This window comes from Triturus cristatus, chromosome 5_2 (assembly GCF_964204655.1).
Source record: "Triturus cristatus chromosome 5_2, aTriCri1.1, whole genome shotgun sequence".
Lineage (NCBI taxonomy): Eukaryota > Metazoa > Chordata > Amphibia > Caudata > Salamandridae > Triturus > Triturus cristatus.
Window position 1 is genome coordinate 757,455,532 of NC_140588.1, and position 24,172 is coordinate 757,479,703.

Below are 24,172 nucleotides of genomic sequence, written 5' to 3' on the forward strand. Positions count from 1 at the left end.
TCCACCATCCCCAATGATGGCTGTTTGTGGATAGGCTCGACCTCAAGGCACGCCATCCTCTGCTCCGGACCCCTCGACCTCCAAGTTCCTAGGGGAGGCGGAGAGGCCGCCAGGGGCACGCTCCGTGCGACTTTTCGCTCTCGCTGGACGCCATCCCTCAAGCCACCCCGACACCTCTGCAGGCGATGCAAAGAACCATGTGCGACCCTCAGCCTCTACCCGCAGCTTCGCCGGGAATAGCATGGAATATTTAAGTTCTCGAGTCCGGAGTTCAGCCTTGACCGCTGTGAAGTCCCTTCGCTGCCGCATCACTGTCGCTGTGTAATCCGGATAGAGGGTGACTGTGCTGTTGTCCACCCGGAGTGGGGTCGCACCGCGGGCCGCCTGGAGGATTGCATCGCGGTCGCGAAAGTTGAAAATGCGGGCCAGGATCGGGCGCGGGGGGGCTCCTGGTCGAGGCCTTCCACCTGATACTCGGTGCGCCCTTTCCACCGAGAAGAATTTTGAGAGCCCACGAGGCTGCAGCTGTTCGGTGATTAGTTTTTCCACAAAGAGGTCCAATGCCGGGCCACGTTCACTCTCCGGTACACCAACGACCCGGACGTTGTTTCTTCTGGACCTGCCTTCCTGATCATCCAGCTTGGCCAGCAGCTGTTTCTGCACCTGTTCGAGAGATTGTATGCGTTTCTGATGGTCGGCTGTGTCATGGGTGAGGGTTGCCGTGGTTGCCTCAACTTCGGTAAGTCTGGAGTTGATTTTAGCGACATCAGCCCTGAGGAGTGTAACCTCCGTGGAGATCGTGCCGATCGAGGCCTGCATCTGGGTCAGCGTGGCCATGACATCCGCTAGCGTAAACTCCGCCGTCTTATCCGGGGGGGGGTCGCACCCTGGTCCTTAAGGAAGGCGTACTTCTCAAGCTTCGCTTGTGCCCCTCCGCGGTGGCCCTTTCCCCCCATGTTGTCCGGCCCTCGCCGTGTCCGCTCCAGGCCCGCCCGGGCTCCAGGAGGTCCGGGGTGTGTAAGGCACGCGTGCGGGGTGAGCCCGGAGAAGGCTCCGTTTGCTTCCGGGGATGTGAGATGTCGCAGACAGGAGTTGTGGAAGCACTCGGGCCGTGCCACTAGAGGCAGAATAGACTAGTATGGTTTGTCTTTCGGGCCGCTCCTTGCAATGTCACTGCTGTATGCCGGGCCGACCGGGCGTCAAGGACTGCGCAGTCTTCCAGGTGCGTTATCACCAGCAATAATCAATCTGAGCGCCTAAGACCCATCCACTGCGTCCCCAATGACACAAGCATACTAGCAGCAGCAGACCATGTGGTGCAGGCCAGGCGTACCAGGGGGCACGACCTCCATCGGGACGAGAGGCCCGAGAATCAGCGGTGGCTGCGCCGCCTCTAGACACCCACTATGTCCGTTCCACGCAGCTGTGTTGGTCTAAACTGAGGCGGTCCGAGTCTGGACGCGGCAACGGCCCCCCCCAAGAGGGCGATGTCCTCCTCTCGTGGCGTCTGAGGGCAATGTTCCCGGGGGAGACACCACCCCAACCGGGGCTCGGGAGAGGTCCGATGCTTCAAGCAAGCGTCCGGCAGGTCTTGGCACTATTTCCCCAGGGCCTCATTCGTGGCTTAGCGCTCCCTGCACCAGCCCACTCTCAGTCCGCGGGCATCCTCCGGGGCGCATCCGGCATCGGGTGCGCACTGTCTCTCAGGGCGGGCGCAAAATGGCTGTAGCGCTCACCTTCTGGGTTCTAGGGTAGTCCGGGTGGGAGCGCACACTCAGCAGTCCCCTCCACAATGCCTCCACTCCGACGCAGGCCGCCTCGTGGCTCAGGTCTCGATCAGGTCGCCGCGTCCAGGCCAGGAGGGGGGATGGGAGGACACCGAGACTCCCCTCCAAGCTCCCAGCACGCCGATCAGGCTCCCCCGCTCGTGAAGTGGGGACCGGTGAAAACCCCAGCCAGAGCTGGCAAAGCCTCGTCCCCCCCTCCGCAGGGACCAGGAAGGGGCCAAGGGAGTCAGGTCTCCGCAACGCCGGGGACCGGCGTGCTCCAAAGTGCCGTCCCGCACGCAGGGCGACGCAGCTCCGCCCCGAGGTCACTCTAGCCCGGGGAGCCGAGGCCCAGCGCTCCGCCTGCAGGTAAGCCCCGTAACTTTGGATTGGGGCGGCCAAGGGGGCCCGGAGTCTCAGCGAAGGGATGCGGAGGCACTCAGGCAGAAGGATACAGCTCCCAAATGTCGTTTATTGATGAAGGGGAGTCGGATATTTTCAGGATAGACTGGCGGCGTGGAGGAGCTCGAGGCTCAGGCGGCCATCTTCATCGCGAGCCAAGCTCCGCCCCCCGGCGGCACGCTTTTTTGACTTATTGTCTTAGCGGACTTAGTTTACTTTGGACCGGTTTGATTTAGGATTGAAAATTTTGCGCTGATTGCTGTTTTGGACGTATATATTGTTTTTCTGCCCTGAAGAGTCAAGGGATTATCTACCCTGGCGAAACACGTGTCGGCTGGTCTTTGCTTCCAAAAAGAATAAAAGAACTTCATTTCCATTGATGACTTTTTTTTTTTTTTTTAAACCTTTATTACAATTCCGAAAAGATACAAGTATGGGCCTACAACCAACAGGCCGACCGCTAAACGCAGTGTAAACCTAGGCACGACTTAACATGCACATCAATAAAGCAGCAAAAGAGTTACTAAAGTGCTAATCATCGCAGTCAGCCACAGCCGCAGTCCCTAAACAAACAGGAAAGGTTTCATATTTTTGAAAAACAGAAAACCTCAAACTCACAAGGCAGAGGAGGTTAATGGCAGAAACATGTGCTCCTCGTATCGAGGGAGTAAACCAACCCGGGTAGACAGAGGGGGGGGGAGGGGGGCAAGGCAGAAGTGACAAAGTCGCATGTCGCAGGAGCATACAGGAATGCGGGGGCTAGGGAGACAGAGCGGCGGCCATCTCACGCGTCTGGGGCGGGGCGCAAATACCTCCACGATAGGAGTTCCAGGGACCCCACACTTTAATCCACTTCCCAGGCTTGCCTCTCGCCACATACACCATTTTCTCTCTAAACATACACCAGTCCATGTGTTCCTTCCACCCGGAGACCGTTGGCGGCCTCTGGGAGCCCCACAGTTGTGCGATGTCACGCTTCGCTATCATGTAGCCTAGGGTCACCCATTGCGTCTGCGTCACATTGTAATCAGTCGGCTCCCAGACATTCAGCAAGCATCTACGTGCCTCCGGTAACAAGGCAACATGCGTGACGTCTTTTAACACCGCATGCACTCTGCACCAAAACGGAGTCACCTCCGGACACTCCCACAAGATATGGAGAAAAGTCCCCAGTAGCCCACAGCCTCGCTTACACAAACCATCCACCAAATACCCCATACGCATCAGGCCGGGCCCCGTGACGTACACTCTATGCAGTATCTTAAGCTGGACGAACCGCAATCGGGCCGGGATAGCCACCTCTTTCGGGGAGGCCACCGCTGACACCCAATCCTCGTCGTCCAGTTCTATACCGTCTGCAATCCATGTCTCCCGCAATGAGGCCAGCAAACCCATTCGATCATTGATAAGCTTTTTATAAATCAACGAAATGGTGCTATCCGGCACATAGCCGTCCAATATTCTGTCTTCCAACGGGGAATGCTCCAATAGCCGCCACGTCTGAGAACACGGAACACAAGGCATGATTAACTTGAACATACCGATAGTATTCCCTATCATTCAACTGGTATTCCGTTTTCAGCATGTCGAACGTCTTGAATTTCCCTTTCGTCCAGAGATCCCCTACCGTGCTGATACCAATCGTATCCCACTTCTCGAAGCCTTTCGTAGTATACAGACAACCCAAACGCTGGAACGCGTACAATGGCGTAGCCCGAGTCAAGCGATCCCTCCACCCCATCGCCGCATTTGCTGCATGCCACACCTGCACTGCGACCCGCGTCGGGCCCGTCAACCGCGCATCAAGGGACCCCGAGTATAGTGCTCGATTATAGTCTCCGCCTGGCAGTAGCAATTTGTCCATCTCAAAAGCCGGGTTCAAAGCAGGGCCATACATCCCGTGATTGACGGCAGCCAACTGGGAGGCCCAGTAATCTCGCTTAATGTCAGGGAGGGCGACCCCCCCCGTCCTACCACGGTAGGGTCAGTTTAGCAAGAGCAATCCGCGGCCGCCCATCCCAAAACAATCGACGCTGGAGACACTCCACCTCCCGAAAATAACGGGCCGGCACTACGTCCATAGTATTCTGCAGGGCGTACAAAAAACGTGGTAGCGACATCATTTTGAACAATGCTGCCCGGCCGAGCGGCGAGAGCGGCAGCCGCCGCCAACCCGCCACATCCGCCCTTAGGCGCTGAAGGGGGGGGAGAAGATTCCGTTCATACCGGGCCACCGGATCCAAGGTTATAAAGATACCCAAATACGTGAACCCCGACTCCGCAATCTGGATAGGGCACCCCCGCGGAAGGGGGGGCCTCCCCGGAGAGAACGTATACACAAGACTTAGCCCAGTTAATTACCAATCCGGAGTTGCGACCAAAGGAGCTCAACACATCCACCAATACAATGTGCGATTTACGCGGAGATGCAAGATACAAGAGGATATCGTCCGCATATAGGGAAACACGATCCTCGTATTCCGGCGTCCATCTAAGGCCACGTATCGAGGGGTGCCACCGCAACCATTCCGCAAGGGGCTCCAAGCAAAGCGCAAAGAGAAGAGGCGATAGTGGACATCCCTGTCGGGTGCCCCTACCCAAAACAAAGGGAGCCGACACCCGTCCGTTGACCACTACCTGTGCCAGTGGGTTGTCATAAAGCAATTTCACCCAACCGATAAACCCCGGGCCGAACCCAAACTTCGCCAACGCCGCCCAGATGTATGGCCATTCCAAGGTGTCGAACGCCATGGTAGCGTCCAAGGACGCCAAGATGGCCGGCTCACGAATGAATGGGGCGCGAGCAAGGACGCCATGCAGTTGCCGCAGGTTCAAAGCGGTATTGCAATGGGGTATAAAACTGGATTGATCCTGATGAATCAGGTCGCCCACAACCCGGATCAGACGATTGGCCAGTACCTTAGCGAGGATTTTGGGCTCCGCGTTTAACAAAGAGATAGGCCTGTAAGAAGTACACCAATCCCGCGGCTTCCCTTCCTTGTGGATAACAACAATAGTAGCAAGACGTTGGTCAGAAGGGAGGGAGCCCGCCGCCCGAGCCTCAAGGAACATGTCCCGGAGATACGGGGCTATCGCATCTCGGCGCAGCTTATACAGTTCGATGGGAAGTCCGTTAGGACCTATGGCCTTACCCGAGGCAATGGAACGAATGGCCAAAGCAATCTCATCTGGCGATAGGGCCGCATCCATCAATACTTTATCCTCATCAGATAGGGAAGGCAGAGTAATGTCTCGAAGCAGCAGTCTAGAGTCTTCCTCCGATCGCTCTGAGACCGGAGAGTAGACCCCGTGAAAATACTCCGCAAAGCAATCAACAATGTCACCGGGGTCAGTCACACGCACACCATCCACCCTCTCAATCTCTGGCACCACTCGACTCGCTCTTTCCTTCTTATCCAACCAGGCAATCAACTTCCCGGCCTTATCACCCATATCGTACAATCGCCCCTGTTGCTCCCTGCTCATACTCCTAGCAGATTCAGTAACCAGCGCCTTATAGTCGGCCTGCTTAAGCTCCAGCACATGCAATCTGTCATCCGTAACACCCTGCTCCAACTCACTCTCCAACTCGGTGATCTCATTTTCTAGCCAAACAACCTCCTGCGCCTCGCATTTTTTGGTATGGGAAATGAGAGATAGGGCCTGGCCCCGGAGCACCGTCTTAAAGGCCTCCCAAAGGGAGATGGCGGAAGACACCGACCCCACGTTATCATGAAAATAGTGTTCCAAAGACTTAACCAGGTCTGCACGGATCGTGGGGTTTCGTAGGTACCAGGGATTGATCGGCGCCACCCTCCCCTCCGCCCCCAAGGCGATATCTAGGTGTAGCAAAAGAGGGGAGTGATCAGATATACCGCGTGCCAAGTGTCGCACTTCCCCGATCATACCAGCTTGGGCCGCAGGCACTAGCATATAGTCAAGCCTCGAAAGACTACCGTGGGCCCCAGAGTGGAAGGTATATTGCGCCTGTCCAGGGTGTTTCAACCGCCAGCAGTATATCAGTTCCAGGGTATCCGAAAAGCCCCCCAGCCAGTTCTGGGCCCGAGGGAGGTCCCTAGGGGGGGTGTCGATCTTCAACTCCGGAAACCACTGCGTTAAAATCCCCCCCCAAGACCAAACCCCCCCGGAACCCCAAGTAGCAGGCGCCCCAAATCAGCAAAGGTGGCCGTCTGCAGGCCCGGCGGCACGTAGACCGCGACCAGCGAAATCAATCTACCCTCCCACCTCCCCACCAGCGCAGTGTAGCGCCCTCTGTCGTCGTGGAGCACCTCATCCACCACCAGCGGGAGAGAGGTCCTGACTAAAATGCCCACTCCCCTCGAGCCAGAGGTGAAACCAGAATGGGCCAGGAGGCGATATCCTCGTCTGTTCATGGCATGAAAAGAGTTCCCTATGAGGTGCGTTTCCTGCAAGAACACAATGTCAGGCGAAATAAGTTTCAAGAACTGCAGGACTACCCCCCGCTTTATCCTGTCCCCCAGCCCATTCACATTCCAGGAAAGAAGTCTCAGTCCCCTACCCCCCATCCCTCCCAGCACAAAATATCCCCCTCCCGGGGAGCACAATCATAATAGCACAGCGAAAAATATTACCCCGCCTTGTGAAACAAACAAACGAACCCCAACCCCCCCCATCAACCCCAACAAAACTCCCCCCCCCTCCCTGCACCCCTGCGTGAGCCCGAACAGCCCCCCCAACATGCAGTGTGCCTGTCGCCCCAATATGGAAAAAGGACAAGAAAAAACCCCAGAAGGAGGAAAGGGCCCCAGCAAGCCCCCCCGCAACCTCCAAATACCACGGGGCAAATCGTTACAAACTGGAGTCCAGTGCAGCCACAGGTGCAATACAGTCTATCACAGGATCACAGTTCCATTCCTACTCCGTCAAACCCGCTCCGCTCTCCGCCATCCAACCCTCCCGATCCCGACTCTTGGGCAGGGCATCCAGCCACTCTCCCACCGCCTCTGGCCGGTCGAAGAAGTGGGAGCGACCATCCAACTCGACCCGCAGCCTAGCCGGGAACAGCATCGCATACTTGAACTCCATGTCTCTCAAGCGCCGTTTGATGGCCGAGAATCCCATCCGTTGCTTTTGAACCGCTTGTGTAAAGTCTGGGTAAAAGCTAACATTAGAGTTCTCAAATCATAATGGCCCAGCCACCCTTGACGCCTGCAGGATAGCGTCTCTATCCCGAAAATTAAAAAGTCGGGCAATGATAACCATTGATGACTTTGATTGTTCCTGTTTTTCTCCACGACAGTATCTACTGGTTTATTGTATATGTGTGCACAGGACTATACTGTGTTCCTAGCTTGTAACCGGGGTCTCTATGGTAGTGCATAGCCTAATAAACTGGTACATCTCTTGTTGAATTTTGTAAGGGTGGGGCAAAGTGACCGGACTTCCGGAATCAAAAATGAGGCTGTTCACAAAACATGGAAGAAGGCTGGCTGAGCTAGTATTCGCCTTGTAACATGAAAAACGTGAAAACCAGGGATTTTTGACCCAAAAGATTGCAACATTTTTCCAGTGACAAAAAACCAGGACTGTCTCAGCATATCCTGGAAGCCTGGTCAACCTGGTGACCCAGACCACCTCCACCCCTTCCCCAACTGAGGGCGTGGACTCAACATCATGCTGAGGCCTCTCAGCTTACTGGCTCTTCTTTTGTGGAGTTTGATTTCTACCATCCCAGGCGCCCAGGAATCTGTGTTCCTGCCAGAGAGTATAGCTTTGTTTTTAAAACTGAAAGGGGGTCTCCATTGGTGAGGAGGCTTTGAACTTTTAGAGGTGCTGTGTGTCAAAGTGCCATCTTTCTTGCATGGTATGCCCCCACTATTTGCTGAATTGCTGAATGTACTTTGACTGAGTGTGCCCTGGACTCCTGCCAATCAGTTGCCCAGGGCCTATGTTCCTTCCCTAAAAACCTCAAACCCAAATTGGCAAACCCTGGCCACATGTCAGCCCCTGGTAAATTGTACCCTAGGTACCCAGGGCTTTGTGACCAGGGAAGGCCTCTAAGGGCTGCAGCACTCATTGTGCCACCCTTAGAGGCCCTGTACCCTAACACACACACTCTGCCCTTGCAGGCTGAGTGTCTGGGTACAAGACTAAACAAAGAATAGACATGGCACACTTCCCTGTGTGCCATGCCCACCACCTACACTGCCCTGGCATACATCAGCCACCCCTCTAGCTGGGTGCCCTATGCCAGTGGTGTGGGCACAGGAGCATGAGCCCTGTGCCCCTACAGTACCCAGGTCCATTCCTGGGCACTGTAAGTGCAGCACTGCCATTTAAGAGTTTGGGGCTGAGGCCCCTCCAGGTCATGACGGCGCGTGCCTGCTTGGCGCGTGTTCATCGACTTAGCCGGGGTATTCCCCTGTACTCCCCGTTGTTGCCATTGGTGGGGCTGCCTCGGGATCGGGCATACTATACGGAGCAAATGATGCGGGTGTGGACGGATCACGCGGTAACAGAAGTGGGGATGCTGTTCTCTGGGGAGAGCCTGCAGCCCTTTGAGGCGCTGGTCGGAGACTTCGAGCTCCCCGGGGGCCAATTCCTGCGGCATAGACAGCTTCTCATGGACTGCCATAGGCAGTGGGGGGGAATGATGCGGAGCCCCCTCCACACCCGGTCATCCATGCGGTACTCCAGATGGGGCCCGGCCGCCATCTAGTCACATGGATATACAAAGCTGTGAGAGCCCTGCGGAGTCCTACGCTGGCGACCCTTAGAGAACACTGGGAAGATGAATTCCAACGGCCCCTGCATGATAGGGAGTGGGCGAGGGCTCTAGAATACACCAAGAAAGTATCCCGCAACTATCGGTTTAAGAACATAGTTGCATATCCTGCATAGGGCGTATCGAACCCCCGAAAAGTTGCAGAAATATTTCCCCGAGGGGGTGTTTGGCTGCCCTAGATGCCTGGAGCCTGCTGCCTCGTTTAGGCACATGTTTTGGGACTGTCCGACGCTCTGCAGTTACTGGCACACAATTCACGCTGCCCTAAAAACGGTTACAGGGTTCCAGGACCTAGGCACATGGGAGGCGTGTGCGCTGGGAATTCACGGACGGCATAAGCGGCAGAAGGTGGAGAGGAGGTTTGCCTTCTTAATGTTGATCCTCGCTAAACGGTGCATTGCTATGCATTGGAAGGCGCCGGGGGGGCCCCCCCATAGCAGCATGGGTGGGGACCGTCAGGAAGTGGGGCAAGGCGGAGGAAACCACACTCAGAACGGAGGAGGCCCGTGGGATGCGCAAACACCCGATCTCCATGCCCTGGGCCATGCTAATGCACACATTCACGCAGGAAACTGAGGCTGCGGCGAGCTCGAGACTGATAGACCCCTCGGGGGCGCCCGCCACTCCGGAATCCACCCTGGGTAATGCGCAGGCAGGTCCAGCACCCGGTGTCTCGCGGAGGTTGTCACCACAGGCCCCACAGCCAGAGTCCTCCTAGGCCAGGCGCGATGCTCCTGCCCCCCCCCTGCCCCCTCCCCGTCTCCGCATCCGCGACCACACCGGCCCTCTCCCACATGATGGTCCGGCCTCAAGAGCGCGCAGCTTCCAGTACTCCCGATGGGCGACACAGTGCACCCCCCCTTTCCCTGGTTTTCATCCCCCAGTTAGTTCATGATTACTCAATGGCCGCACTTCTATAGCCTCTGCGACGCCCCTCACAGGGGGTTCAGTCACACTGCACGGCACCCCTGCGGCGAGGCGATCATGGCGCACTCCAGTAGGGCACACCCAGAGGCTGGACCCAGGCACACATCTGCAGCCCAACTTAGGACAGAGATGAACGGCCCGAAGGGCCGAGAGGCTGCTAGTTCGTAAGAACTGTGACTAGGCGCACTTGAAATGTAAATCTATGTGATAATGACGATATCGCATGTGCCTGCGTGTTTCACTATCTATAAATGCCAATAAAGAAAGTAAAAAAAAAAAAAAAAAAGAGTATATGGGGCTGAGAGCTCGTCAAACACTAACTGCACTATAATGGCAACACTGAAGACTTAGAAGTTTGGTATCAAACTTCTCAGCACATTAAACTTGCACTGATGCCAGTGTGGGATTTAATGTACCAAGCACCACAGAGGGCCTCTTAGAGATGACCCCTAACCTACAATCCACGTCTGGTCTGGGAGGCTGCCTAGGCTGCCACACAGCAGACCTGTTGCTGGACCCCTGGGTAGGAGAGCCCCTGCTCTCCTGGGCCTGCAACAATGCACATCCTGGGTGAGGTGCTAGGTCTCCTCCCCCAGCATGGACAGGGGGAAGCTTCAAAGGCATGCCGCCTCTGAGAGCTTCCCCAGGCCACTTGCAGCCCCCACTCTGGCGGGAAGCCTGGCCAGAAACCCCAAATAAGGACAGGGGATGTGCCAGTCTGCCAATCTCACCCCTCAGGTGGGGGAGGCGAGGTGAAGCACATCTCCGGGCGCTCGCCATCCTGAAGATGGGAGGCCCTGCCCAATCAGGACTAGGCTACTGCCCCCCTCCCACAGGAGAGTGGCAGAATAGGGGGTGTACCCACCCCATGAAAGGGACCCATTGGTCCCTGCCCTTTACCTACCTGTAACGCCCCTAAATCTAGTATTTAGACGCACTCAGATTCCAAAATACAAAGAAGAGCAAGAAGAAAGAAGACCTGCCGTGCAGCTGCTAAGAAGTGGAAGACACCAACTGCTTTGGCCCCAGCCCTACCGGCCTGTCGACCCTCGAACCTGCTCCTGCTGCATCCCGGCTCTTCTTGTGGCCTGCAACCTCACAAACCCTGGAGGACCTGGCTACCTTTTAGTTCTAAGCACCTGGGACTCCCATGAGCAGAGGCTCTGCTCAAAACCAGCTTCTAATCCCTGACATCAACCCGGAACCGCGAACCCTGCACACTCTGCACCCGCCAAGCCTGCCCTGTGCCGGAGTGAAAAAAGACCACGAGGACGACCCCCTGGCAACTGTGACCCCGAGTCCGGCACCCAAGGACTTCCTTCAACGCTCCTGAAGACGCCTGCAGCCTCAGAGCAAGGTACCCCCCAACCGCGATCAACTGAGGGTAAGATTTCCTGACACCAAAAGGCACCCCTGCACCCTCCGGCCCCCTGTGCCCAACTCCTGGGTACCTACCTATCCTCCAACTACCCAACTTACCTCTCAAAGTGGTGGTGGCACCTGAAGAATCTTCGTCCCCGAGCTTGCAGCCTTTTTTCAACCAGGAGCTTTCCCATTGAAATCAATTGAGCGCCCGAAGGCTCAAAAGCACCCTGCACCCAGCCGCCCGAGTGGCCCTGGCAGTGTAACCTCTACACATCTACTTCCCCATTTGCCCTGAGCAAGTGACCAGGAGCCCAGCTCCCACAACCGCGTGGCCTGCTAGTCAGCAGTCACCAACCAAGGCCCCCCTGCCTCCCGTAGGATAACATTGGGCTTAACTCACTCTGCACCCGGCTGCCCCTGCGCCGCTGAAGGTGTAACCACTGTACCTACCTGACCCTGGAAGACCCCTGAGTCTGTGCCCAGAACCTTAACTCTGCCAGTCGAGTACTTACCCAAAAGCCGATAACTCAATTTTCTCCATAGGGTAACATTGACTGGTTTCTTTTGAAATTTCTTCTAAGTGTGGAGTTTCTAAAACTTAAAATATTCACCAAAAATCAGCAGAGAAACGAAAATACTTACCTGCTATTAGGAGAGATCCCAGTGCTGGATCTTGGTGCCCAGCACTGACCCTGAAAAATATTCACAACCGTACTTACCAGTAACCCAATTTTCTCTCTTGAAAATCATGGACTGTTTTTCTGTGAAATTTCTTCTAAGTGTCGATTTTTGCAAACTTCTTTAAAAATCGTGCTAACTGTGAAAACGTAATTACTTAGCTATTTTAGGTAGAGGTCCCAGTACTGAGTCTAGGCACCCAGTACTGGATTACAAAAGTGACAAGAACATACTATACCTGCAACTTGAATTTTCTTCCAGAGGGAATCATTGACTGTTTTCTATGAAATTTCTTCTAAGTGTCAACTTTTAAAATAGCAAAATATTGCTTAAAAATCATAACCGTAAATAAGTCGACTTTTATCACTTGTTTCTAAGGACTGTTCCAGGACTGAATCTAGGATCCAGTCCTGGAGTTACAAAAGTAATCCTGAAAGTAATCTATTGCAAATAACTTGAAACTTCCATTGAACTCAATGCATTATTGTGTTTGAAATTGTGTAGCCTATTGCAAGAACTTGTAACTATCTACAAAAGCCAGTTGCATATTGCAAAAGTGTTTACCTAAAGCATCTCATACTGAGAAAGTATATTTTAATACCTATTGTTGGTTCTGAAATAAAACAAGCATATATTTTTTATATAAACCGTTGGCCTAGAGTTCAGTTATGAGTGTGTGAAACCATTTGCTGACTGAGTGTGTGCAACAAAATGCTTTACACTATCCTCTGATACTGCCTTACTGCTCGACCAAGCTACCACTTTAGAGAGTAAGGTTATATCTAACTTTAACCTCTGGGGACTGTGGACTCTGTACACACTGTACCTATTTGGGAACAGTATATACAGAGCCACTTTCTCAGAACACTTCCTTTGTGACTTTGGCTGCGGGACCTGGGTGTGTTTTTTTTAAGTAGTTCTTGGTCACGTCCCCTCGTCGGACTGACCAATCTCTTGGGCATGGCCAGCCAGTCCCAACCTGAGGGTTCACCAGCAGAGTTAAGTGGGTGCTAGCTATTAAAAGTTGGGTTTTAAGTTGAAGGGGGAATTTCCTACTTGTGCTGCGGGGTTCATCTTACTGTGCAGTTTAGCTCTAGGTTTGCGTGAAGGCTCTACCTCCCCACACTGTCACCCCTTCCTCCGTTAGATTCCCTATCTGTGGCTGCTGCTGCCACGTGCTCTCTGAATTGCTGGATCTCTACTGCCGTTGTGTGGCGACCGGCAGACCTTCCTGTGGCTAGACGTAGTTTGCATTTTGATTCCCCAGTGCTTAGTGCAGAGGACTGACATTCGTGGGGTTTTAGTGGTGGCTGACCCTGGCTCATGAATCTCTGCTGCTTATGGTACTCCTTTAACCAGCATCTTTCTGCCAGGTGACCAGGCCTATGGGAGTAGTAGCACTTCCTAGGGTCTGGTTGCTACCAACTTCCTTGACATCTACTGCCGTAGCCTATTTTGAACCCTCTGGGGTTTTGCAGTGACGCTCCCTTAGAGATTGGTCCCATCTGCACGGCCATCACTGCTTCCTTGAGGACAGTCTTTTTCAGTCTGTGTTGATCCAGTTTCGCGGTCTCTTTGGGACTGTCCGTCAGTGAGTGTCATCTGCTGCACGTTGTATGCGGAGCACGTATGCCTGCCCAACAGCTGTGCTAGTGACCTTCGCCACACGGTTAGCAGGCACTTGTCCCTGCGATAGGTTTTTACCCCCATTGTGAGCGGCACACCTTACGATTGCTGCACGTTCAGGTAGAGTAATTAGTAGGAAATCACACAAGGTGGCTAGATGAGGTTTAAAAACCTGCGGGAGCCAACTCCCCACTCATTAATCATGTCACAAACAAAGCCCCGGGACAGTAGTGATAGGGAGGTCAAACAGGTGACTCGATGTACTCTTATGCATACAAGGGGATTTCCTTTTCAGGACAGTTCCCCTCACACACCAGAGGTGTCATTCTTCATCATAGGGGTGCCTCCTCGCGTGAGAGACCTAGTCTCCAAGCAGGCTACTACCCCGTCGCTGCGAGGGATGAGCTCAGATGTTTTTGATAAGGGCGGGTGTACTAAAACCCTATGTGAGCCTGGTGTGTTAAAGGAAGTGCAGTGCTGTGATGTGAATGGTTAAAACTGGTTAAGGGTTAGCTATGCTGCAACTAGTTGCAACCTCGTCGCTGGTTCTTTGGGGGACTGTAACTCCATCCCTCTCCTGAGCTCGCAGATTCACTAGTGCAGCATGTTTGCACATCAACCCAGCCCATCAGTCTAGTGTAGATGTCAGATTTTGGTGGATTGCGGGAAAAGAATGGTAGAGATGCCAATTCAAATGCCCACCATGCACCAGCTTTGGTTGTGTAGCACCCCCCCCCCTCCCCCTTCTTAACTTGTAATTTTCATTACTTTTGATCAGCGAGACTGGTGTCAAGAATGCACTGCTTTCTCTAGTTTGGGCCCGTTGTGCTAACATTGCTGATGTTGCAGTGCTGAATCTTGCTATCCCTTTACAACATTCTTGCTTCCTTTCATGCTTATAGTGGGAATTTAAGGTTTTATCTTCAGTAAAAATAGTTTTGCCTCATTCTGTGAGCTCTGAATATCGAGTTTAATTTATTACTTCAGGAAACGAGCATTCTCAATTGACTAAGCAAACGTAAAATGTATTCGTATTGTCAATTTATTTTTATTTTCTTTGATTTATGCTTTGCTTTAAGAAAAATAATTCCAGAATGATCACTCTGTATGCATGCAGTGCTGCAGCCTGGGGAAGAACAAGTATTGGCAAAGTAATGGGTGTCACACACGTGATCTATTGACTTTGCCACTGCTCTTTAATATTGAAGGTAACTGGTGAAAGTCTGCATATACACAGAGGTGGGTGCATGCCAAATAGAATGCAACACTCCCACACATTTCTGGTGTTGGGCATCCTTAGTGTCTGGGATGCCCGCAGGTCAATAGTGGGAGACAGCCTACTGACTAAGATGTTTAAAGGTTACTTTACCCATCAATTGTAAAACATAGAATTATTACAGAGAAAATAGTTTTTATTGCAGCTTATGAATTCTTTTCAGCTTATTTGCAAATATGTAAAGTGCAACACATTATACTTAATTTTGTTTTTTCCACATTTAGTTTACTCAGCAAACATTAAATAACAGAGTGAAGACAACAAAAACACAAAGGTAACGATTTTTTCCTCTATTGTGTGTTTGATAACAGATATGCCAGGTAGAGTTGGTGCACCGTACTGCTGAACGGGGTTCTGAGGAAATTGCCCAAGGGGGTTGTAACTGAATGTTGAGGTTTAGTAAGTACTGCCTATCGCATACCTTTAAAAAAAAAAAAAAAAAAAAAAAAACCTTACAGAGTAATTTTGTTACTCCCATTTAGGATATACAACATTATGAACCATAGTGAATGATGATTTTATACTGTAAATGTGTGAAAAAGAAAACAAGAATCATTCTTTTTTTTCTCTTTATGAACTGTATGTACTGCTTGTCTTTGTTTAGTGGATATTTATTTTGTGTGGTTTGGTTTGTATGGTTTCATTGTTCCTTTTAAAGTGCTTTTAATTAAGACTTTTAGCCGAAACCACATAGGATAGGGAAGTAAGCAATATAAATGATGAAACGTGATGTAACACAAAATTATTTGTTTGCAGACGGCAAGCTGTACCAGTGTTTGGATCTGTTTTAACAGTCTCTGTACCTAATCCCAAAGCTGGGCAGACAAAGTAAGTAAAAAGTCACTTTAAGCGAGACAACTGTATTTTAAAATGCAATATTTTTTTTTTATCCTGTTCCAACATGTTTTTTTAATGATTCTGTAACTGCACTTTGTGAATCATAAGAATCAAGTGGTGCAATAAAAATGTCTCTTCATTGTAGTTCCATAGTTGTCCTCCACGAAAAGGCAAATACGAAAGAAGAGTTTTGGGTGGTAGAATATTTGTACTTTATCTCGAGTACTGACAGTCGTCCACATTCAGTCATCTGCTTCAGGCAACAGTGACACAAAAATTCTAAATATGAAATCACGTGCCAACATGCCTCAATCATTATACTGCAGCTCAGTGGCCCCTCCTCCTGGCCGACAAAACATACAATACCAACCACTTTGTCACACCATCTCAACCGCTGTTCAACAAACACCATTTGCAATACACACATTTTATTTTTATATACAATTTAGACACTTACCCAAACCATATCAGCAGTCTCCTCCTGACAATAACTTAGTGCCTCGCAAAGACCTTCATATTTCATAGTTCGCTTGAAGTAATTATTGCATGAGTAAGTTGTATTGGGTCCATGTGCATAATATCTGACTTGGTGGGTTTCAGTTAAAGGCAACCAGTGTTATGCATTAGTCCATAACATTAAAGAAAGCACCTATCAATCAACAGAGGTATTTTTTCTTCTCCATCACCAATGTCCTATGTTCCTTTATTAGTTCATCTGCATCATGAGAACCTTGTATGTTATCGCCTTAACATGCTCAAGAAAAGATAGTTTCTCACAAGCTGTTCCTGGCAGTGACCTCTTGCTTTGTTTATTAACTGTATTTCTGGAACTGACTGTAAAGTGTGTCCGGATTTTTCTGGTGTCATTCTTGACACTCTTTTGGGGCATTGATGGGCTTTTTCTGATTTTGTTCGTTACTAAGGACATAACCAAGCAAACACAAGGAGATGATGGACGGCACGCTGAAAACATCCAAGCACTCACTCCCAGTTACAGATCTGGGTTGAATCCATTGTCGTTCTTTATCTCACTTTGCCACCGTAGTTCAGACCCAGCTGTATGCAAATCAGTCTTGACCCTGTGCCTCATGGGAACAGTCCAGCCTGAACTGCCAAGCCAGGTCTTCCCCGGACTGGAAACAAGCAACCTGGGACCGGTTTTGGGGTAATACCCCTCATCAGCCAGGCTAGCTTGAATCCAGTAGCAAAGTGAGCAAGGGACCCACACCTGGGCATACTCTGCCAACTTAGGGCGAACAAAGCAAACACAAGGTGATGATGGATGGATGGATGGATGGATGATGGATGGATATATATATATATACATATATATGTAATTACAACCCAAATTTATATTACGAATGCTAAAACATACAAAAACAATAACTACAGGTAGCAATCTGTACAACAAGGGAGCCCTGGGAAAACACATTCGAGGGGATACTTCAACCCTCTTCTTAAAGAAGAATGTGTAACAATTTCTTTTAATTTGTAATTTGTTGGGCTTCTCGAAACTGTGGGGTCGACGCGTTTCAGCCCATATGTTTGGGCCTCATCAGGACTGGGGCAAAAGGAAACAGACACCTCCAACGTAAATATGCAAACAAATTGACACTTTTTTAATATTTGTATTTACATTTATGGACGGAATTTTCACAGATGTTATTATTTCATTTGATAACTTTATTTCGGTCAAAGGACCATAAGTGCACATACATATGTCATCAATTACGTTAATACGAATAAAACAATAAATAGCATTTTAAGATTAAAAATCTTAAAAGAAGGAATTAAACTTTAAGTCATCAATATGAAGGTAATTAGGTTAAAATCGTTTGTCTCCTGCGCCACATGCCGTATAGATAGCGAGATACAGCGAAAACAATGTGTGGGTCAGTATCATAAATTAGAGTCCTGCAAGCCTGTTTAAAATGGCGAAAACCCAGATTCCTACAAATGGGAATTAGCCAACTTTTCCTGATTGAATGGTAAGCAGGACAAAAAAACAGCACATGTTCAACAGACTCAGTTTTGTAATTACAAGCAGGACAACTTTCCAGATTTCGTGCCTGCCACTTAGAAGAAAAGGACCTAACCGGTAGGGTGCCATACCTTAGTTGAATGTACAGTTTGCGGGCAAGTGGGGGTTCTATTTGATCCATGAATTCCTCTAGTTTAGAGTCCTGTTTAACCAAGAGGAATTCTAGGGTCAATCTATCTATAGCTGAAGAGCTCGAATGTAGAGAAAAGTTTTTCGAGGACACCAAAGAGAGAATATCCTTCCTTGGAATCCCAGGACAACTTGCCTCCGGGTTTGCCCACATTTCCGGGAGTCCTAGTTGAGTACAAACTGCATTGATATGCAGAAGCCAAGGGATTTGTTTAAATTTAAGTGCAGGCCAGATCTCTACAAATTCTAGTTTATACGAGGACATTTCGGGCACTGACCACAGCTTTTTCCAGTACAAGATAGGTCTTGCACTAATAATCTCCTCTATTGGGACTAACCCAAGATCGAACCTAAGAGGGATCGACGGTGTGCTGGAGGGAAGCCCCAAAAGAGATCTTAAGAAAGATAGCTCAGCCCTTGAAAGAGATACAGACTGCTTATGTCCCCAAAGTTCGGCCCCATACATTGCAGCCACTCTTGCCTGTCTACAATAAATTTCAAGGGCGGGAGACACTGGTTTGAAACTCGATCTTTTAAAAACTTTATTCAAACCCCCGGCCGATTGAACAAGCTTGAGTGTTGACTTAGTGATCTGAGAATTCCAACTAAAATTCTCCGTTAAGGTCACACCTAGATAAACGAAAGTTTTGACTCTCTCAAGGGGAATGTTAAATAAAACTGGGTTTGGACGCACCCGCTTGGGGGGGTTAAAAATCATGTATTTAGTTTTCCCCAGATTTATTTCAAGTCCTCTAGACTCACAAAACTTTGCAAAACCGTTCAAAGTATTTTGTATACCCGAAGACGTTCTAGACAATAACAAGGTATCGTCCGCGAACATCAATGCGGGCACGCGTCCTGATACTAGTTTAGGTGCGTCATTATTTGGTATACAATTCAAATGGTCAATAAGACCATTAATGTAGAGGCTGAACAGCGTGGGGGCCAAGACACACCCTTGGCGTACGCCTTTTTGAACGGGGAAGCGATCGGTAAGCTCACCCTATTTTGCACATCTTACTTGGGCGTAATTATTGGCGTGAAGCCTAGATAGAACAGCCAATAAGTAAGATGGGAGACCCCTATCTGCCAGGACTTGCCAAAGTTTAATTCGAGGAGCTAGATCAAAAGCTGCCCGCAGGTCCACAAACACCATGTAGAGGCTGCCACCCTCAACCAAGGCTGTTTTCCAATACAGGACCTGCAGGCGAAAAATCTGATCTAGAGTGAAAATACCAGTCCTAAAGCCTCCCTGAAAGGTGGTCAAAATCCCGTTCTCCTCAATCCAACCCAGGACCCTGTCCAAAAGGACCCTCCCCATTAGTTTTTGTGAGGTGTCTATAAGACTAATAGGTCTATAATTAGAGGGAGTTAATGGACAGCCCTTTTTAAAAATGGGTACTATTTCGGCCCCAAGCCAAGTAAAGGGTACATCACCCCCCTGCAAAATGCGATTGAATAGGACAACCAGGTAGGGTGCCCAAATCTTTGGCTGGGCCCTAAATAAGTCCCCAGGCAGTTTATCCAAACCCGGTGCTTTGTTCGGAAGCATTTTCCCAATTGCTTTTTCCACCTCAGTCAAAGTGAAGAGCTCAGGAGAGGCATGTACCACTGGGACTAGAGAGAAGTCGGGGACGTCAACAGACAGGTTATCAAAATCACGTATACCATACAGGTCACAAAAGTGACTTTCCCAAGTTGAGGCTGCGATATTTGGGACAGGTACAAATGAATACCCACTCACTCCAGTTGCAACAATAGACCAAAATGACTTAGCGTCCTTACAACTGAGCGCATGGCCCAACTGTTCCCAGAGTTCAACCTCCCCTTCTTTCTTGGCATCACTAATTGCTTTTTTGTACAAGGAACGATTCATTCTGATAGCTTCTCTATCCTTGGTTTTTATTACCAACAACAGGGCCTTTTTGGCCGTACGGCAGGTTTTATTATACCACCGAGCTGATACAACCCTTGGGTATGTGACCCTTTTTACTGGGTACAAGATGTCCCTTAATGCAGTTACCAGTTTGCTGTGGATATCAGTGGGACTGCCCAGAGGCCCAGCTTCCCCCATCTCTTCGATAAATGGAATTATTATTCCATACAATTCCGCCAGTTTACTATTCGACATTAGGAGTTCTGGCCACTTTACTCTCCTTCTACAATTACTGATTGTCATTGGATCAATCACAAGGTTTTCACCCGAGACCGGATTTTTAAGTCCAAAACTTCCTAGTTTAAGGGTCAGTGCTAGAGCATTATGATCACTATCCAACCTCTCAATGACCACAAATTCATAGAGCCTGTCCCAATATTTAGCTTCAATGAAGATGTAGTCAATTATTGAGGTATAGCTAGCTCTGCTAAACGTTGCTTTCCCAGGTCTGTCAGGCATCACCCTTCCATTGCATGCTCGCAATGATGCAGCTAAAGAGAAAGACTGCAATTGCAAGACAAGGGGAGTGCATACCTTAACTAAAGGGGTAAGTGGATCAGGAATATTCCATAATGAATCCACATCATCGCGATCTCCCGTGTTTGGATCCAGTAGAGGCTCAAAGTGGCAGTTAAAATCCCCGCCTATGATTAGTACAGTAGAGGAGTCAAGTGACTGTAATAGTTTGGACAATACAGTAATTGCCTCCGATTCAAGGCCCCTCTTAGTAGGTCTAGAGTAAACATTTATCAGAGCAATACTCGGGCCCTTCTCTACGTCCAATAATACGAGTTGTACATCCCGTGAGTCAGTTGTGATGTCCTTTGCCTTTACTCCCAGATGGGAGCCAACCCATAGGGACAACCCCCCCGAAGGCCTTCCCCTGCTACTTTTACATGCCATGATATCAAATGTTGCAAAGCCCGGAGCCACACACTCTTCAAGCATCCAGGTTTCTTGCAGCATACAATTGTCAAAGGAAGTGATAAATGAACTCCACTCCGGGTTGGGGAGTTTATTTTTGAGTCCGGCCACATTCCAGGAAATAATTTTAACACCTTCAACATTAGATGATTGCTTAGGTGTTTGGGAGTCCGATAGGCCAACTAAATTACCCAATATGGAAGACCCGGCAACCGCCCCCTGGCTGGATACACAATTAAAAGGAGGGCATAAAATAGAAGAGGGGGCAATTTGTTCTGGACTCAGGGTCCCCTTCAATGGAATTTGTCGTTCCATTGGATCAGATTTGTGCAGTAGCCCAGAATTTATTGATGGGCCAGATTGAATTTTAACTAAGGGTGGTTTGGTTATTTGTCTCATCTGTCAATCGCAACCGTCAAGGTTCGAAAGAGCCTCATATCGGTTTGAGACATCCAATGGCGTAAATGGGACAAAATGGTCCAACCTCCCAAAGCGATTCCCGTACTTCCGTGGGAATACAGTGTCCCAGCTTGGAATATTATCATGGGTCATTGATTGGGGATTAATTTCAAACGTTTTGTGCTTATTTATACAAAATGCACTAGATTTAATCAAAGGCATGGGCAAAGGGGGAACCCCAAAGTATCTGCCTCTACTCACTTGATTTCTAGGATAGAAAAAAGTGAACTCCAAGGGAATAATAGAGCTCCCCAGAGTCCCTGCAGGGTAATTAAGAATATGCCTCACTGCTGCGGGGTCCCTAAAATTGACAACAACTAAATCCCCATTAATATCCTTCGTTCTGCTTCCCAGCCAGTCTAATCGGCGTACATGAAGTATTTCACCATTGTCATGATAAGGGAGTGGACGATTTTGGCTCAGCCAATGTACAATCTTATTTTTAAGCTGGAAAAATCCCTCCCTCTTGCCATCTGGCAGTTTAGGGACTCTTGCCAGCACTACCACGTAGGGAACCGCTTCTGGTGGTAATTCAACCCGGGGCTCCCTATGAGTAGTATCCCTGCTAATACTAGGACTCATACACTCTTCAATGCCCGTATTTCTTGCATCTCGTTTGTCCCCACTCTTCCGGGATTCATTTGGGGTTTGCGAAGCCGACTGTCTTGCAGGTCCAGGAACTAGTTTAACCAACTCTTTAGGGCCCATAGTCGTTTCTTTAGGGTCAATAATCTTCTTAGAAGTACTAGCTGGACCATCGCCCACGATAAAACATGAGGGTTGTTTACTTACAGCGGAAGGGCAATCCTTCAACACTTTATCTCTAGTTTGGCCCACCTTATTACTAACGGCCAATTCGATGTTCCCCAACCTTTCTTCAACCCTCTTGAGCCTCTCAATTATTGGTAATATAAAGGACCTTATGAGATGTTCAATACTTTCCAGAGGGTCAGTTAAGTGTGTTTTCTTAGGGGAACTGTATTGGGGAGTGCCTACTTCTGCTAAGTTTGATGCAATATTAGAAACGACCTTTGAAATTTGCGCAGACATCGTGGGGATTTTGTGAATGGGGGCTGCTTGTTTAATGATCTTGTCGCTTTTCCCAAAATCAGTATAGCTAGTCCTAGATCTGCATACATCTACCCCCTTTTTTCTCCTTTTTTTTAAGTGGTGGACCGGGAATCTTATGCACCAATGGATTTCTAATCCTTCTTTTAGAAATCTCTTTGTTTGTCAAAGGAGAAGTTGTTATCACTTCTAATCCTAGCGGAGAATCATTCAAACAAGAAGTAATGTTCGGGTGTAACGATTCCAGAGAATTAGATAAAAAAGGTAAAGGGGATAATTCCCGAAGGAGTGCGGGGACATCATCTAAGGAAATCAAATCATCACTAGGGGGATTTGCGACAGGCAGGGTAGTTTGTTGAGATAGATCAATTAGTGGCCTTTTTTTCAGACACTCAATCGACTGGCGACGCACAGCCCTTCGCTCAGCTAGTGTGTCCTCCCGCTCTAAGTCCATGGTAGCCTTACTAAAATAGTGGTCCAAAGTACCCTTAGCAAGGCCTCCAGGCTTTACAGAGCACAAAGATTCTTGACTCCCAGCCATGAAATGATGGATAAACAACCAATCACTGTAGAAAAGAAGGGAGCAAATAGCCCTAGGCAAGGGGTGACACAATATAATAATCCCAAAACAAAGTCACTGGCCCGCAATAGGCCTAATCTCCATGCCAGGGGATGATGGAATGTGTCCTATCAGTAAAAGACGAAACACAGTGTCAATCTAAGTAAGTCAGGTTTCACAGACTCGGACAGTAATGGACTGCAAAACACTGTAACACTCAAAGTTCTGAAGGTCTGTGGCAGATGTCAGTGGGATTGCCCAGCCCGGCCTCGAACGGTCCTTGACGGGCTAGGACGGGCCCGCCCTTGGCCCGGGCGCTGCCCACGCGCGTCCCGTGCTGCTGGAGGTCCCCGGTCTTTTGAGGGCCTCCTCCCCTCAGCTGATTCCAATGCGCTAGCAGCGCTAAGCCCTCTGGGAGTTAGAGTTTTTCGCCCGGAATAGAGCCGTTCCCCTCACGGCTTTGGGCTGGTGAGGCGAGGCAAGAACCAAGGCAGGCGCTCACTATCCACAAGCAATGATTTCCCTTACAGCAGGCAGGCCGACTTCAGCGCGCGTCTTATATGTGCGAGAGAGCCCTCTCTTGAAAGAGCAGTAAGTAGTGAAAATCACTACAAAAATATATTGTGGTCACCCGCTATGAAAAGTTCATGAGGAAGATTAGAATTATGTGGTGTGTATATAAAGTCCCAAACTAAGCATAAATAAGCAAAAAGTATTAAATCACCAATGTCTTACCCAAAAATATATATAATAAAATATTTGTTAAAAAACAGGCTTGTATAGATCGAGGCACGTGAACCTCTAATTTGTGGGGTGTCTGTCTTTCTTTATTTAGAATAAGAGAAGTTACCTAAAGGTGGGGTATCCATGTGTTGCTCACTCTAAAAAACGGAAAAAAGGGCTATCAGTCAAAAAAAAAAAAAAAATGATTAGAAATGGGGTGAAAGTCCATATTCTATGGGACTGCCCACACATACACGACTACTGGGTGAAAATCGGCCATCAACTCAGGAGAGCGGGAGGTAAATCCCTGGAGCTATCACCCCATTTGTGTCTACTTAACATATGGGGGGCGTCCGATCTCACAGAGGCTGAACAGACATGGGCCTCCATGGGTTTCAATATAGCAAAACGGAATATTGCACAACATTGGTGGGTGGCCACGGTCCCGCGCCTGGCTGACTGGGCAAAAGCCATGGATCTGGCCATGATAGCGGAAAAATTAGTATTCAAGAATAGAGGCTGCCCCCAAAAAATGGGATCAGAAGTAGGGGAAATGGAAAAGATAAAGAGGGGATATCTGTATCTCACCAACGGTGGAACTCCGGAGGGACAGACAGGCGAGAATGGCCCAGTTGACGGCAGAGGTGCTGGCTTCTCCCCCTTAGGGGGCATGTTCTGGGTTTCTCAGTC

General features: G+C 49.5%; 1 protein-coding gene across 2 annotated transcripts in view; it reads left to right on the top strand.

Moving 5' to 3' along the window:
• The window catches only part of LOC146829228 (UAP56-interacting factor-like), an 801,405-nt gene that overhangs the window by 308,224 nt on the left and 469,009 nt on the right, over window positions 1–24,172 (top strand). For both annotated transcript variants that reach the window (XR_014962204.1, XM_085607860.1), the window contains exons 6-7: window positions 15,031–15,080; window positions 15,563–15,634. Coding sequence is in view for 1 of the 2 variants with exons in the window: in XM_085607860.1 (XP_085463986.1) it covers window positions 15,031–15,080; window positions 15,563–15,634 (122 nt within the window). In the remaining variant the exon portion in view is untranslated. The remainder of the gene's footprint in view (window positions 1–15,030; window positions 15,081–15,562; window positions 15,635–24,172) is intronic.